Below are 14,658 nucleotides of genomic sequence, written 5' to 3' on the forward strand. Positions count from 1 at the left end.
ACTGCTGGCCGGCAGCATGCCGCTCTAGATGCCAGCATAGATGCAAAGTCCAGGATGGGGCGCGAGAGCCTTCCCACACATCCTTCCCGCGGCAGCTCTGCACCCAGCCAGCCCACAGCGCCCCGCGGCAAAGCCGCTTAGCCTCCGGACAGAGGCGGAGAAATGAACCGATGGCAGCTGATGGCATGCCTTCATCCCCTCGCCTCTCCGACCTCTGCTCCCCAGGCAAGCAGACCTGGGTCCAAACCCTGATGCCAGCACCTGCCAGCTGTGGGGACTGTGGAAAGCTCAGTTTCCCCGTCTGTAAAATGGGGGTAACAGTAGGGTTAAATAAGATCGCGTGCATCGAATGCACGGTGCAAAGTGGGTGCTTCCTAAAAGCTTGCCGTTATTTTTACAGTTACTTTTAGGATGATGAGCAACATCCCATATCTTCGTCACTTATTCTAAGCTTATATTCTCCCAGAACTTTGAGAGAGCTTGAGCCAACTAAGAAAAATACTCAGCCCAGATGTTGGCTATTGTGTAAGGTGGGCAGCTGCCTGGAGGACTCTGCTCTGGACTGGCTGATCTGCGGCTTTGGGGTCTGAAGGCAGTCCACACTTTTATTGGCAAAGCACCTCCAGTCATGTGATCTCATCACCCGCTTTTCCTTACGAGGAAACTGACTTGGCCACTGTATCCAGCTGTGCAGAGGGAGCTACACTCCCAGAACTTCGGGCTTGCAGCCCAGCAAAGGGGACAGACGCCTGGACAATCAGAGGACAGCACGGGGTGGGTGAGCCGAGTCCCCTCTGGGGACAGTGGGAGCACAGAGGAGGGAGGCCGGGGTCACCTGCCCACCGCACCTCCCACAGCCTGGGCAGATCGATACCCGACCTCTCGGGGGGTCTGGCACACACTGTCCCTTCCTCCCCACGCCTTCTCCTGTGGAACGCCATCCTGGTCCCATGGTGGCCACTGACAAACGTACCTGCATTCCTTGGAGTCCGAGATGTACGGCAATGAGCAGTCCTTGTACTGAGTGGCCATTCGATGTCCATCTGCACAGCAAGCCTCCATGAGGACGTCTGCACCCCCTGTGCAGGGAAAAGAACGGGGTGACTGGGGATGGGCGACGCCCCACTCACTCCGCACGAGGTCCCCTTTGATGCGCCATCGCCCACATGTGTCCAAGGGTTCCCTTCTCTCCCGCACCACCTGGAGGCCCTTAGGTCTGCACTCCAGCGTCAGGCTGGTCTGAAAGGGCCATGAGCACGTGCGGTCCTTTAGTCACTCAACAAACCCACACTGGACACTCACTGGACCCTGGGCTGAGATCGCACACCCCACTCCTCCCCAGAAAGGCCTGAAACCTCAGCTATCTCAAAGTAACTGACAACTCCATGCTCGCCCAGCTGACTCCCTGCTCTGGTCACACGGTGGACACTCAGACGAGGACCCTGCCCAGATGGCGGTCCCCGCCTTCACAGTCCAGAGGCGCTGCTGGCAGAGACGTCGCCGAGCTGCCACCCAGCCCAGCAGTCAGGGTCTCCAGGCCATGTGACCCCTCTCCTAGTGCAAGATGAAGGGGTTGAAGGTTTGGGGGACGGAAGAGGGTCATGCAGATGAGGAAACTGAGGTGGGCGATGGTTTCCTCCCTGGATTTGCCACAAGACGCGTCTTTGCTCACAGGCAGACAGAAGGCTCACGCGGGCCAGGAGCTGGCCCCAGGGCTGAGACGGAGCCCAGCCCCTCCAGGCTACTGCCCCAGCGGGCCCCTCGGCTTCCAGGAAGGAGAGGACCCCACCATGCCCCCAGGGAGGAGCAGCCAGGCACCAAGGTACCCAAGCATAGGGGTTCAGGTGGCTGCAAGCAGCCTGGGCAGAAGGCCACCTCATGGCAGGAAACTTCGAAGCTGTGCTTCGAGAAACCCATTTCCTCATTGGTGGCTGCCCAGTGCCCCATGGGGTAAATCCCAGCAGGCCTGGCCGCGTTTCTCGGCACTGGCGGTCACAGGTGTCCTGTCTGAGCTCATTCTCCTCCCAAGGCGAAGCCCTCGGGTGGCCCCAAGAGGTTCACTCTTGGGCTCAGCACGAGGCTGAGACCTAACACCAGCTTTGACTCCCCACTGTCAACCCCCACCGAGTGCCTCCGCCAACTGCATCCGGACCACGCTTTGTGTGCGGGAGGGGAGACCGCACTGCCACGGAGACCCCGGCGGTCAGTGCCCACGCGGCCAGGAGGGGGACCTCGCCCCGAACCAAATCCCGCCCTCACAAAGGCCAGAGCTTCAAGCCCCTCCGCGGGCTTCCGCCTCCACTCCCACCGGCTCTCCCAGGCAGAGAGAGTCCGAGGTGGTTTGGTTTGGGGTGACGGTCCACCCCACAGAGGCTGCTGGTCCATTGCTCCGGCCACCCACAGCAATCCCCTCTCCTCGTCCCCGACAACACCATTTGGTAAACGTGGGAGACTCGTCACAGCCTGGGGCTCAGATAAAACTCTGGAGTCACAGGCCCCGCAGCACCGAAGCAGGGGGGATGGCCAGCAGCGGGGAGAGCCAGTAGGGGGGACGGCCAGCAGGGGGGAGAGCCAGCAGCGACAGAGAACCTTGACACTCCCCTCAATCGTTCTTGGTACGGCTGATCTTAAAAGCATTCACAAAACACAGGACGTTACCTGTCACAGATAAAACGTGGCTTGTGGTTCACTCCTGGGATGATGGTCACCCAACCACGTGGCCTGACACGAAGGCTGATCTCCCCCACACAGCCAACCCTGGCTCCCCCTTTACCCCAACACTAGCAGGGCCCACTCAGCTCTCCTGCCTGTGGTCTCGCCCCTTTCGGCTTCTCCCGGCCTCTCTCCGGCCCTGGCCCACCCCCGGGCAGTCTTCCAGCCCCTTCCGCAGCCTGCCCTGGTGGCCCTCTGCCCCCACAGCACACGGAGTGCGTGCAGCACAACCCACGGTCTCCCAACGTTCGGTCTGCCTTGCCCCCCCAAACACAACTGTCTTGAGAGCTGAGCCTGTCCCCCGTCCTCTACACCCTGGCACGATGCCGGCACGCAGCAGAGCCGAGCGGTAAGAGCCTAAGCTTTGGAGTCAGTCTTGGGCTCCCATCCAGCTCTATGACCCTGGGCAGGTGACCCACCTCTTCGAGCCACAGCTTCCTGGGTGGTAAAATCGGGCTCGAAAGACCCTAGAGTTGCTAAGAAGATGGATAAAGCTCACGAAGTTCTGAGCACACTGTGCACTTCGGGGGGCAGGGGCCGGATTCTGTGTTAAGGAAGAAAGGGGATTTGCTTGCCGTTGTCCATGAGAGACGGGGCAGCCACAGCCCCATCTCGGGGTGCGGAATCCTCCACGATGGGCGAGCGGCAGCCCCAAAGCCTCCCTCCGACTGAGAAAGCAAGCTCCGCTGAGGCTCCGACTCCCGCGGCCTGCTCGGGGGCGAGAACTTTGCGCCCTGAGATGCAGAAGTGATTCTGGCTGGAGCCTTGAGCACCCCGAACCTTCTCCTCGGCAGGACAATAAAATGTGAAGTCCTCCGCAGAGCCCAGAAATTTGGAATGTCCCTGGAATGCTCCAAGCAGCCACAGAGCTGCAATGTGTGGAGAGCAGAGCTGTCTGGGGGCCGCGGCCGGGTGGGAACCCCCAGCTGCCCGGGGCAGCTCGCCCTCCTTGGGTGGGAGGTGCCCTATCGGCCGAAGGAGGGCCCACCAGGGACCACGGCCAGGCTGGGCGGTGACGAGGAGGCGGCTGGGAGGAGACCGGGCACAGCATCACGTCCTCATCGAAATAAACAGCCTGACACGTGCCGGGCCCCGCAGAGAAGGCCCCTCAAGTTCGTTTTTATGCCACTGTGCCAGGCACACGGCGTCACACAGTCAAGTAGAAGTGGCATCGTTTCCGGCCACTGCCCTCTCCCGGCATCCATGTCACTTTGGATTTTTCACTATGAGCGACCAACAGCTCTGGCTGAACGTCTTTATTCATTAGCATTTCTTCCTAAAGTCACAATTCGTTCCTTAGGCCAGAGCACGAGAGAGAGATGCCGAGTCAAAGGGAGACCATGCACCGGACACCCGCGGCGGGCTGCCGGCCCTGCTCAGAGCCTGGCCGAAGCTGTGACCGCGGCAGGATGACCAGGTGTTCGTGTCAGCCAGGCCCAGTGGCCAGCTGGAGCCGGGCTCACTGGCCAAAGCTCGCAGGCTCCCAGTCAAGGCTGAGGGGTCAACCTGGGGACGAGCTGAGAGCTCCGGCTTAAAGGCAAGAGGCCCCGTCTCCATCGTGCTCCTCCGGAGTGCTGGGGCCACCGCAGGGCGCAGTGGAGAAAGGTTTCGGCTTCGAGCAGACCTGGGCTTCAACACAGGGCCGCACTTGGCAGCTGGCCGCCCCCAGAGCGCGGTCTGACTCTGCGCCTCGGCTTCCTGCTCTGCTCCTCCTCCGTCTCCACTCGCCACTCTCGTCCAAACTGCACGCCTTGAGCGACCCGCCCCCAAACTGTCACATCGCTGACTACTGGTACGGGACCTGGACTTCATGCATCACTAAGAACGGAAGAAGTCGCACAGAGTGAAGTCGGCGAACGGTGACGTGAACATAAATGCTAAGGCGAACCCGACTCCACAGGACTATGCCTCCCCCACCCAAAACCAGTACCTGGCCAGGTCTGCATTGTTCAGCTGTCACTCAAAGCCCCAGACGCTCTCCTGCCTGGGCTCTGGTCCTTCTCTGTCCAGCCCCGTCACCTGCAGACAGTACCCAGTCCTGTCACGATGACCCTCAACACAGTTTCCCCGCCCTCGCCGCCCTTGCTAGTGACCAGCAAGAGTGGCCTGTGCTGGCTTCATACTTGTCCCCTCGTTACTGGGCGCTCACCGTGTGCCAGGCACAGCGCCGGACTCTCTGGGATCCTACTCGATTCTCACGAGAACCCAGTAAGGCCAGTTCATTAAGCTCCCCATTCTGCAGATAAGCAAACTCCAGCTCAGAGAGTTAAGTGACTAGCAGGAGGTCACACAGCCGGAGGGGCCAGTGAGCGGCAAAGGCAGGCCTCAGGCTTGGCTCCAGTGGCCTCCGAAGCTGTTCTAGTCTGCCTCCCCCTGAACTCTTTCCCCTCTCTGCACCCCTACAGCGCCCACCCACGCCCAGGACACTGTGAGGCTCAGCACCTATTAGTTAACTGGGGGCCTGATCCCCAAGACCACCCTTGAAATACTGAGGCTACTTGCAGAAGATCAGAGGGAGTGATCCCCAAGGGACCCCCCCCTTGGCTGGAACCCCCACAAAACGGAGGGCTGGACAGAATTTCAGCAAGAGCCGGGGACATGCTGGGGGCTCGGGTCTGAGACTGGACCTGCCACTCTCTTGGCCTTGATAGTGGCCTCCCACCCATCAGAGAAAAACTGAGCTGCAGGGAAAGGATGGGTCCGGTGGAGAGAGGGGACACCGCGTGGCACTCTGGTGTCGTGACTCAAGATGCCAACCTACGTGCCATCTGCAGCCGGTCGGAAGCGCGTCTCATCCAAGAAGAGATGTGTCAGTAACCTGCGTGCAGAGACGAGGTGCCGCCCCCCTCCGTCCGAGCGCTGCCTTGAGACCACACAGGGTCAGGCTCTCTGGAACCGACGAGCCCGTGACCGCCCCAGCCCCGTACACATCTCCGAGACACGTCCCAACGAGAGAGCAACAGCAAGAGTGGCCTGTGCTGGCTTCATACTTGTCCCCTTTGTCATAAAGGAGCCTTACTCTGGTGACGGAAATAACATCAGTTCGGAAAGGGAGGCGCGGTGGCCCAGGGAGTGTGGGGCGGGGTCCCCGGGCTGGGCTCCCCGCCTCGTGCCTGGGGGTTTGCCTTCATCAGGAAAGGACTCGGATGTTCTGCCAATTAATTCACTCGCCTTTTTCAATGGATATGGTTTTAACGCACTAATCCGGAGCCAGCAGACAGGGCTCATTTGGCAAGTTGTGTCTAAGAAGGTCTGTGAAGCAGTGTCGTGGTTGATAGTGTTTTACGTGTCAAGCTATGAGATTTCAAAAGAGAGCACATAAAACGTTAAGTAACAAAGAAATTTTGCAACCCAAATAAAAGATGATTTAAAAGTTAAAAACAAAAATCCCCAGGGGAATGGACCTCCTCCCCAAGTCTCGGGTGGCGGAAGTGGACGGTGGGACGGACGAGGATGCCAGGGAGCCTGATGCTCAGACTTGCCCTGGCTTTGGCCCCTGCATCGTGGGGGCACCTCTCAGTCATCTGAAAGCCAGCGTCCTGAGCTTTACGCTCCTTCACCAAAGCTGGGGACTGCTTGAGGCTCACGGAGACACTTCCCTCCTGCCTCCACTCCTGGGTATGTCAGTAGACGCCCCCCACCCTGTCTGCTCTTCCCTTCATACCCCGAAGCCAGGCCTTCTCAGTGTCGGCCCAGCTGCTCGCAGACTTCGGTGGGAAGAGCTGAGCCAAGTGACTGTCACCTTGGAGTGTGACAAACCCTTAGCAGAGGGGGCTGCTCATTCCTAGAGCCCAGGGCAGACCGGAGTGCCGAGGCCCCACTTCCCCTGGCCACACACAGGAGGAACTCAGCAGTGTCAGCACCAGAGAAAGAGGGAGGGGTTCCCAGGCGACGGCCCCACTCTTGGACACAGGTCATATATGGACAGACCCCCAGCAGTACCACCTCCAGAGGGCACACGACCAAAGAAGTCCCACGCCCAGACCTGCTGCATCGGAGTGGCCCTTGGTGACCTGGGCAAACGAGACCATCGCTGCCTCTTCCATCCCTGAGCCCTGGGAGCGATGCCAACATCTGTGATGTTACTTCAGGTGACCGCAGCCCACCCACAGCCACCACGTGCCCACCGGTCGCTCAGTGGTGTCACTGGGCTGCGGGTGCTCTTAGGAGCAGGGCCTCAGGCCGGTCTGGAATCTTCTCTCTCAGATTGTTTCCCTCTCTTCTGAGAAGAGGCTTCAATCCGGCAATTTAAATCTCTGGTTCTATCATCTGACTGTAGATTAGGTCCATGAGGCATAATGCCAAATATAAACGGAAAATAAACTCTTTTGCAAAACCTCGCTAGCCCGGACTCACGCACTGCAGGGGAAGGCAGCGTGGTGGGTTCAAACAGCCCGGGCACGGCCCCACCTTGCTAATAAACCTCACCGCACCCCCTTCTCACCTTCCGTGCCAGGGGCTGCTGACAGCGCCCGTTGGGCTGGGAAGACGGACGCGATAGCCCAGGCAAAGAGATTAAATCAGAACTTGACCATGGAAGAAACCAGAATCTCCAAAATAAAATAAAAACATTAGTTATCGCACCCATATGGGGAGAACATTGTTTTATAGGAATCGTACACTCTCGGAGGCTGACACAGATCAGATGGCTGACACCCCACCTGTCACCTCTCTTTAGGAAAGGGACACTCTTGCCTTAAGTCACTGGTGAGCAGGAAGATAGGGACTGCCTGGTTCACAGGCATCAGATGCCATTTGTCACCTGAGAGGGCAGCTAAAAGGAAATTTCTCAGGTGAACGAAGCCTTCACACGGATTATGGCGCGGACTGATGCCAGGCCATGTCACATGTTCTGAGGCTCACGGTCTCAGAAGCAGACGGTCTCGTCGAGTGGCAAAGATATGGACACGGTCTTTCTAAAACTACAGATGCTGGCAGTTGGAGGGGTTCTTTCTGCCCTGCTCCTCGAGTGGAAACTTCCAGAATGAACTTCTGCTGGCTATAAACATCACAGCGGCTCTGGGCAATGCCCGGTCAGCCGGGAGCAGCTCAGATGGAACAGCCAGGTTGCCTGTGGTGCGACAGGCCGAGGCCCTGGGGTCTGGTTACAACCCCACAGTCGAGCGTCCTTCCGCCTGGAGCAAGAGCAGGCCTCGGCTTCCTCGTCTGGAAAATCGGGGAGTCGAACACAGGCGTTCCAAACTCCACCCTGCACTGGCCTGACAAAATTTCCACTGGATTGCAACAAAACGAGGGATGAGAAAAATCACCACGGGAGCTTTTCCACAAAGCCAGCCTGACTCGCTTTAAAAGGCTTTCTGTTATTCCGAGACCTCATCCTTCCAGAATCCGGGGCATTCAAATGGCCTCTCTGCATAGGACATGGTGACCTACGAGGTGGTGGCTGGTTGGGTCTCTGTTTTATATTTTAACACCCTCATCTGGCAACGTACAAGGCTGACGGCTCTGTGCATAAATTACAAGGGGAGAAAGCTGGGTCACTGGAAGCGAGCTAGCAAGTCGTTTTTCCCGATTTCCTCTGCTCAGGCTCAAAAACACGGAGGCAGGTGTTTCAGAATGCGAATGGGATCCGGACGTGTCCTGGGGGTGCAGGCTTGCACCCCATTTGCTCCATTTGGCACTGTCGAAAGCTGCAGCAGAAAGCTGAAAAGGGGGCCCGAGACCCGCATGACTGGGAAGCCAGCAGGGGTCCCCCTGGGCCTCCCACTCTGCCTGCTATGCTAACTCATCTGCGCCAGGCCCTGAGCATGGGACGAGGTTGGCACCAGAGACAGCCCAGGGAGACGCCAGGTGTGTCGATGGGCTGGGTCCCTGTGCCTCTGCGTCCCTTGCGGGTCTAGCATGAGGACAGGCCCACACCCCGCTTCAAGGCCACCCGACGTCCCCAGGAGGCAGGGCAAGCTCGAGGCCGCTCTTACGGCTCCAGGCCCTGTCCCCAGCACCCGTCACAGAGAGACAGGTCTTGGATCGAACCAGCTAGAAGTAGGCAGCAAGACAGGATAGAAGGCAGTCCTGGGAAAGGGAGAAGCATCTTCCACATTGCTGCCTCCGGGCCGCTCTGGCCCAGGCAGTGACCTCCTATGACCAAGGCCAGTGGACATATGGACTGTCCCCAGCCCCTGATGTCTCTACAGAGTCCCCTCCTGCAGGACCCATCTCCTCTCACCTCTCTGGCCATGTGTCTACACCTGTCACGTGTCCTGGGCACCTGGCTTCAGAAGCTGGGACTCTGCGGGCCGGATGGTCCCAGGTCCACTCCTCGACTCGGCTAGCTCAGTCACATCCACACCAGCTCAAAGGTCCCTTCCTCCGGGAAGTCCTCCCAAACCGCACCCCAACGAACGTGGGCAGATGCATTTCCTTTCTTGCCCGGTCTCTCTGCACCCCAAACTTCCCAGCACTCAGCACGAATGGTTAACTGTGCTCAGTGTCTCAGGTCTGTGACAGGCTCTGTCTCACTCTGCACCCTGCTCTGTGCCTGGCCCAAGCAGGCACTCAATAAATGTCCGTGAAGGGGTGAACAGACATCTAACAGGCCATTTTCAGTGTCCACGCGGAATTCTAACTTTTCCCACCCCCGCCCCAACTGGCCTTCCCCAGCTTAGCAATCAGCAATCAGCATCCACCCAGTGCTTGAGCCAAAATAACAAGTCAGCCTGAATTATTCCTCCTGCCTCGCCAAGTCTCGTCTGGCCACGCTACCCCCAACCCCACTAGGTCTGCGCACTTCTCGCCAGCCTCCTGGTTCCCGCCCCGCCCAGGGCACCGCCAGCCTGAGACCCCGCAAGAGCCCCACACCGGCTCACTCTTTATCTCCCTGTAACCCATTTGCCACGCAGCTGCCCAGAGTGACTTCTAGAAATATAAGTCACGTAACGTCACTCTCCTGCTTAAGAGCCACCAGCAGCTTCCCAGAGCATTTGGGATGAAACTCACAGCCCACAGGCTCATTTCTAAGGCCCCGCCCTCCACGTCCTGACCCCTCGAAATTGTGAATGGGACCTTTCCTGGAATAAGGGTCTTTGGAGATGTAATTAAGTATCTCAAGATGAGATCATTATGGATTATCCAGGTGAGCCCTACATCCCATGACAAGCGTCTTTATAAAAGACACGCAGGAGAGAGAGCAGAGGGTAAAGGCCAGTGAAGATGGGCAGAGGCTAGAGTGACGTGGCCGGCAGCCCTGGAGCCCCCAGAAGCTGGGAGAGCCAGGGAGGACCTTGGCCTGGAGGGTCAGGGGGAGCATGGCCCTGCCTGCTCCCTGCCTTCTGCGAGAGACCGGATCTGTTGTTTCAAGGCACTTGATTTGCAGTCATTTTGTCCAGAGCCACAGGAAACACACAGTACGAAAGCTCCGTGAGGCAGGGACCCTGTCTGCCCCGTGCCTGGGCACTGCCTCCTCGCTGAGTGCTTGTCGAATAAATGGATGGAGAAACTGACACATGATGATATCCACCAGGGGCCAAGCCAGGCTCCCGGGAGACACTCAGGAAATGTCTGCTGAATAGAACTGAAAACAGCCTACAAATGACACCACTTAGTAACACAGTGACCGCGGACAGGCGACTTCCCCCTTCTGGGCCTCAGTTTCCCCATCTGTGTCAAGAAGGTGGACCAGCTAATCTTCAGTTGCCGTATCCAGGTAGATAGACCATTCCTCCCCAAGTTGTCCTCAGGTGCCCATCATAAAACTCAGGACCCATAGGTCGCCAAGGCTGGTTCTCTGCCACCCATCAGGAGAAGCAGGACCCTCGAGGGCCCAGGCCCCGTCTGTGCAGTGTCCAGTGTCCGCTCTGAGTGGCCTGGGGCCGGCAGTGCAGGCGGCAGCACATGTCATAAGCCCTTTGCTTAGGGGACAGAAGGCTCTGGGGCCCTGGCAGTCAGGAAAGAATGACCACTGCCCTCGCCCATTGGGTCCCCCAGGAAGTCAGGGACAAAGCCGGGCGGGAATCTTGTCTCCTGACTCTTGGCACTGGCCATATCGGCACAGCCCTCTGGCAGGGTCATTTGGCCAGACTGGGGGCAGCGTCCCAATGAATTAAGCAGGAACACAACCTAAACTTCCAGGGCGTCCTCTTCAGACGCAGGGCCTGCCCTTTCCTTCAGAGGTGCCAGGAAAGTGGCGACTCTCCCTCCCCCGTGGAAAGTTCCAGACCTCTCCCAGAGTCCTGAGCACAGAGCCAGCCATCCCCACATGCACTGCCTCCCCCTGCAGCCAGAGGAGCACTGCCAGCTGATGATCCCTTGCGGGGGCTCCAGTGCCCCACCCCAGATGGCAGCAAAGGCGGGGCGGGGGGGGCCTGACTCAGGCCACACCTGAGGGAGACGCAGGGCCGGGCCAGACTGTGGGCTCAACGCTCCAGCAAGCGGCCCTCCCGGCCCTCCAGGCAGCCCCTGGCCCCACCGTGCCTGCTGAGGGCTGGACGACTTGGGACATGTGACTTAACCTCCATGCCACACCTCATCTCTGCGCTCCCCTCTAGGCTGAATGGGGGGGGCACTGACTCAGACCACACCTGAGGGAGACGCAGGGCCGGGCCAGACTGTGGGCTCAACGCTCCAGCAAGCGGCCCTCCCGGCCCTCCAGGCAGCCCCTGGCCCCACCGTGCCTGCTGAGGGCTGGACGACTTGGGACATGTGACTTAACCTCCATGCCACACCTCATCTCTGCGCTCCCCTCTAGGCTGAAGGGTCCCTGATCCCAGGAAAGTCAACATAATGGGTGTCCCCACCTCTGTTCTGTTACATAGCCACATCTGAGACCTTCACAAGGAACCACACAGAGCCTGCACAAGCATTCATTAATGAAATTGTGACACGTTGCTGTTTTGCAAAAGAAACATTTTTTTCATATAAAATACACCGGCAAAATAATTGTGCACCCTCTTGGAACTGTTTCCATAAAACTTTACCTGCAAAGCCGCCCCGCTCACTACACCCTTTGCTCACAGAGCCCCGCCTTCAATGTGGTGGAGCGGGGAGGGGGGGGCGCTGCTGGAGCAGTTCCTAGGCACAGCTGTCCTCAGGAGGGCACAGAACTCCTGGAAGCTCCTGGGAGTCCCATGTTCTCCCTCACTATCTGGGCCTTTGCCCGTGCCATTCCCTCTGCTGGGAATACCCTCCCCACCCTCCTCCCAGCCCTACCCACAAACCTAGCCAACCCCTGCTCCTTCACACTCCAGTTTGCATGCTGCTTACTCCAGGAAGGCCTCCCTGACTCTGGAAGTTGGAGTCGGCTTGTGCTTGTTCATTTTCTCTGGATGTCCAGGGGGAGGGCCAGGTCTCTCCCCTGTAGTATCCCCGAGACTCAGCATGGTGTCTGGCACAGAGCTGGCCCTCAGTGAGTATTTGGTGATGGAATGCCTGAGGAGGCCAACTGAGGCCACTTTGCATGACCTTTACCAATATGGCTTGGGCACTCGCCAGCTCTTTCCCAGCTCCTGCCCTGGGGAAAGTCAGTATTACCAGGACCTTCAGAGCAATCTTGGGGAAGAGGATACTGTCCTCGCCCAGGACAGGGCACAATGCAAGTAACAGATAATAATAATTCAGCCACCGTCCTATATTCTCTCCCTCAGGCCTCAAGGAAACCTCGGAAGTGAGTTTTGTTATCTACGGGTTAGAAATGAGAAAACCATCATGGCGCCCATGGGCTTTTCCTGAGGGGTGACAGGCAGTTGTTTGCGGCCCCACAAAGGCTCATGGCACTTAGGACCCGATGAGTGAGACATGCTCTCCGCCCCCCACCCCCCAACACACACGCACACACACACACACTACAGTCATGCTGGGACAGCAAAGCAGCCCTGAGCTGGGGAGGGCCTCGGGTAGTGCCCGGCGGGGGGCACGACCTGGAGCTGTGGGGCTCACGGAAGAGGCCCTGGCACTGCCCTTAGAGACACCCCAAGTCTCGTCTTCATGCTCCAGCCGCCCCCACGGCCCATCTGGCCAACGCCACCGACTGGGAAACTTCCAGGAGCAGCGGGGAAGGCAAAGGCCACATGTTCGCAAGCCAAGTCCTCTCTCCCTTTGTTCTCTGTAATCAGTCTGAGCCCGAGGCCAAGAATGTCTTGGAGAAAACACAGCCCCCTGCTCTCCGCTCCCTCCCACCTCCCCGCCCCGTGGCTCCTCTGGGCTGTGACCCTTGGCATGGCATTTTGGTGGCAGAATCACCAAGCGTTTCAGCAGATTAGCTGAAGTCCTCACTGCGTGATGGCCTTCTCCCGATTACTCTAATATTGCTCTCCAGAGGGTGGTTCGGTAAGGGGGTGTAGCTCAGGGATAGAGCATTTGACTGCAGAGGTTGGGGACAGTGCCACCCGCGGCCTTATGGGGCTTCAGGGAACCGTACAGTTTCTGAGCTTGTAGCCGCAGAAAGAAACCAGTGTTCTAACTCTCCCAAACCATACCAAACCTTTCAGCCGCAGAAAGAAACCAAACAGTGTTCTAACTCTCCCAAACCATACCAAACCTTTTAGACTCAAAAGAGGGACCTCCCCAAAAGGAACAAAAGGCTGCGGGGCGAGGCTGTGGGGGGGACCGTTCTCACAGGACACCTGGGGTCTCAGGCTCAGGAGAGGTCAACTACGCCTTCTCTCCTGGCCTCAGTTTCCTCGTCTGTAAAATACAGGGGATCTCTGGGGCCCCTTCCATTTCCAACGGGAGAGTCTTGTGTGACCCTCGATCCGAGACCCCCTCTGGACTTTCACCCCAGTCAGCAGTCACCTGAATGCCCGCCTGACCAGCTCCTGCCCGAGGACCATCTCCTCCGAGAAGCCTCCTGTGATCCCTGGGGGCGGGGTGGCTGAGCCCTGCACCTCCCCAACGCCATCTCCCCCATGAGATGTCCCCCAGGACGTGCCTGGAATGGAGGTGGAGGTCGTTGGCAGAGCCCCCGCCCACCCTTCGGCCTCTGCTTGCACCCCCTGGGCAGCACTGGCTGGGACAAGTGACCTTTTAACTCAGGATGAGGGTGGTCACCTGAGAGTTAAAAACTCAGCTAAGCCAGAGATAAAGAATCTGGGATTCCAAGGGTGATCTAGTGACCTTCTGACCAAGTCGGAGGGTGAGGTCACCAGAGAGTTAAAAGGAATTCAACTAAGCCACAGATGTAGAGTCTGGGACTCTGCGGGTGGCCAGGGCCATTGTCTGGGCCTGGCCCCAGGGGCAACAAAGCTACCAGGAAGGCAGTCCTGGCTAATGATTGATAAGCCGCGGGTCAGCAGAGAGGTCAGAGGGCATGGCTTTGATCCTCAGGGCCTCCAGGTCACCCCCCAGGAGCTAGGCCTTGAGGATTCTGGGAGAAAGAAGGGCACGGCTGGGTGCCTGCCACCCCCAAGCTGTCAGTCCTGGGGCAGGCCCGGTGGGTCTGCGGATGGAGATCATCCCGCTTGCCCGGGGTGGGATTGGGAGTGGCCTGGCCCGCAGCCCCAGCGGAGAAGGGCGCCAGGCCGAACCTCTGTCTCCTGGCTTCTGCGTCCCAGGGGAGCAGGCCGTGGTTTCCCCACACACAGCGACCCCCCCTGAACAGCTCCGCGGGCTCCCCTCCTCTCGGATTTCTTCGGGTCCACTCCCGCCCCGTCACTGGTTTTGTCTCTCGGGCAGATTGCTGTTCCCCAGTCTGCTTTCTCGTCGGCAAGCTGGACACAGCAGCTCCTATCTCGGGGTGCCTAAAGATATGCCCTGGGCGCTCTTGACGCAAAGAGCGGGTCACAAGGGGGCTCGCCAATCCCGCACTCGGCCGCGGCGGGGTGCGTGGGCGCCGGGGTGGGCACACTGGGTGTGAGGTCCTGCAGTGGGAGCTGTTTGAGGGGGATCCTAAAACAGGCCCCGAACACCAGCGAGGTGATAGGACCCGAGCTCGGAGTGGGGGGAGGGGGAGGGCACGTCGCCGGGGCCTCGGCGGCCGCGGGGCGCAGCGCGGGA

At 58.9% G+C, this 14,658-nt stretch overlaps 1 protein-coding gene and 1 long non-coding RNA gene across 3 annotated transcripts in view; both read right to left on the reverse strand.

Annotated features, from left to right (window-relative positions):
* The window catches only part of FBLN1 (fibulin 1), a 66,621-nt gene extending 62,352 nt beyond the window's left edge, over nucleotides 1-4,269 (reverse strand). Inside the window, exons 1-3 of the mRNA XM_015593600.2 lie at nucleotides 4,176-4,269; nucleotides 3,421-3,581; nucleotides 974-1,266 (exon numbers count right to left, since the gene is read on the reverse strand). Of these exons, the coding sequence (XP_015449086.2) occupies nucleotides 974-1,266; nucleotides 3,421-3,581; nucleotides 4,176-4,269 (548 nt within the window). The remainder of the gene's footprint in view (nucleotides 1-973; nucleotides 1,267-3,420; nucleotides 3,582-4,175) is intronic.
* An 826-nt stretch (nucleotides 4,270-5,095) lies between these two features.
* LOC112484217 lies at nucleotides 5,096-14,641 on the reverse strand. 2 transcript variants are annotated; one of them, XR_003047940.1, is made up of 3 exons: nucleotides 13,205-14,641; nucleotides 11,250-13,147; nucleotides 5,096-11,049 (listed from the first exon to the last, which is right to left on the reverse strand). It is a non-coding gene; the product is annotated as an uncharacterized LOC112484217 (long non-coding RNA). The 2 variants fall into 2 exon arrangements; XR_003047939.1 differs by having other exon boundaries at nucleotides 11,250-13,094; nucleotides 13,148-14,641.
* Between the last annotated feature and the right edge of the window lie 17 nt (nucleotides 14,642-14,658).

The sequence above is a fragment of the Pteropus alecto genome, unplaced genomic scaffold (genome assembly GCF_000325575.1).
Source record: "Pteropus alecto unplaced genomic scaffold, ASM32557v1 scaffold157, whole genome shotgun sequence".
NCBI classification, from domain to species: Eukaryota; Metazoa; Chordata; class Mammalia; order Chiroptera; family Pteropodidae; genus Pteropus; species Pteropus alecto.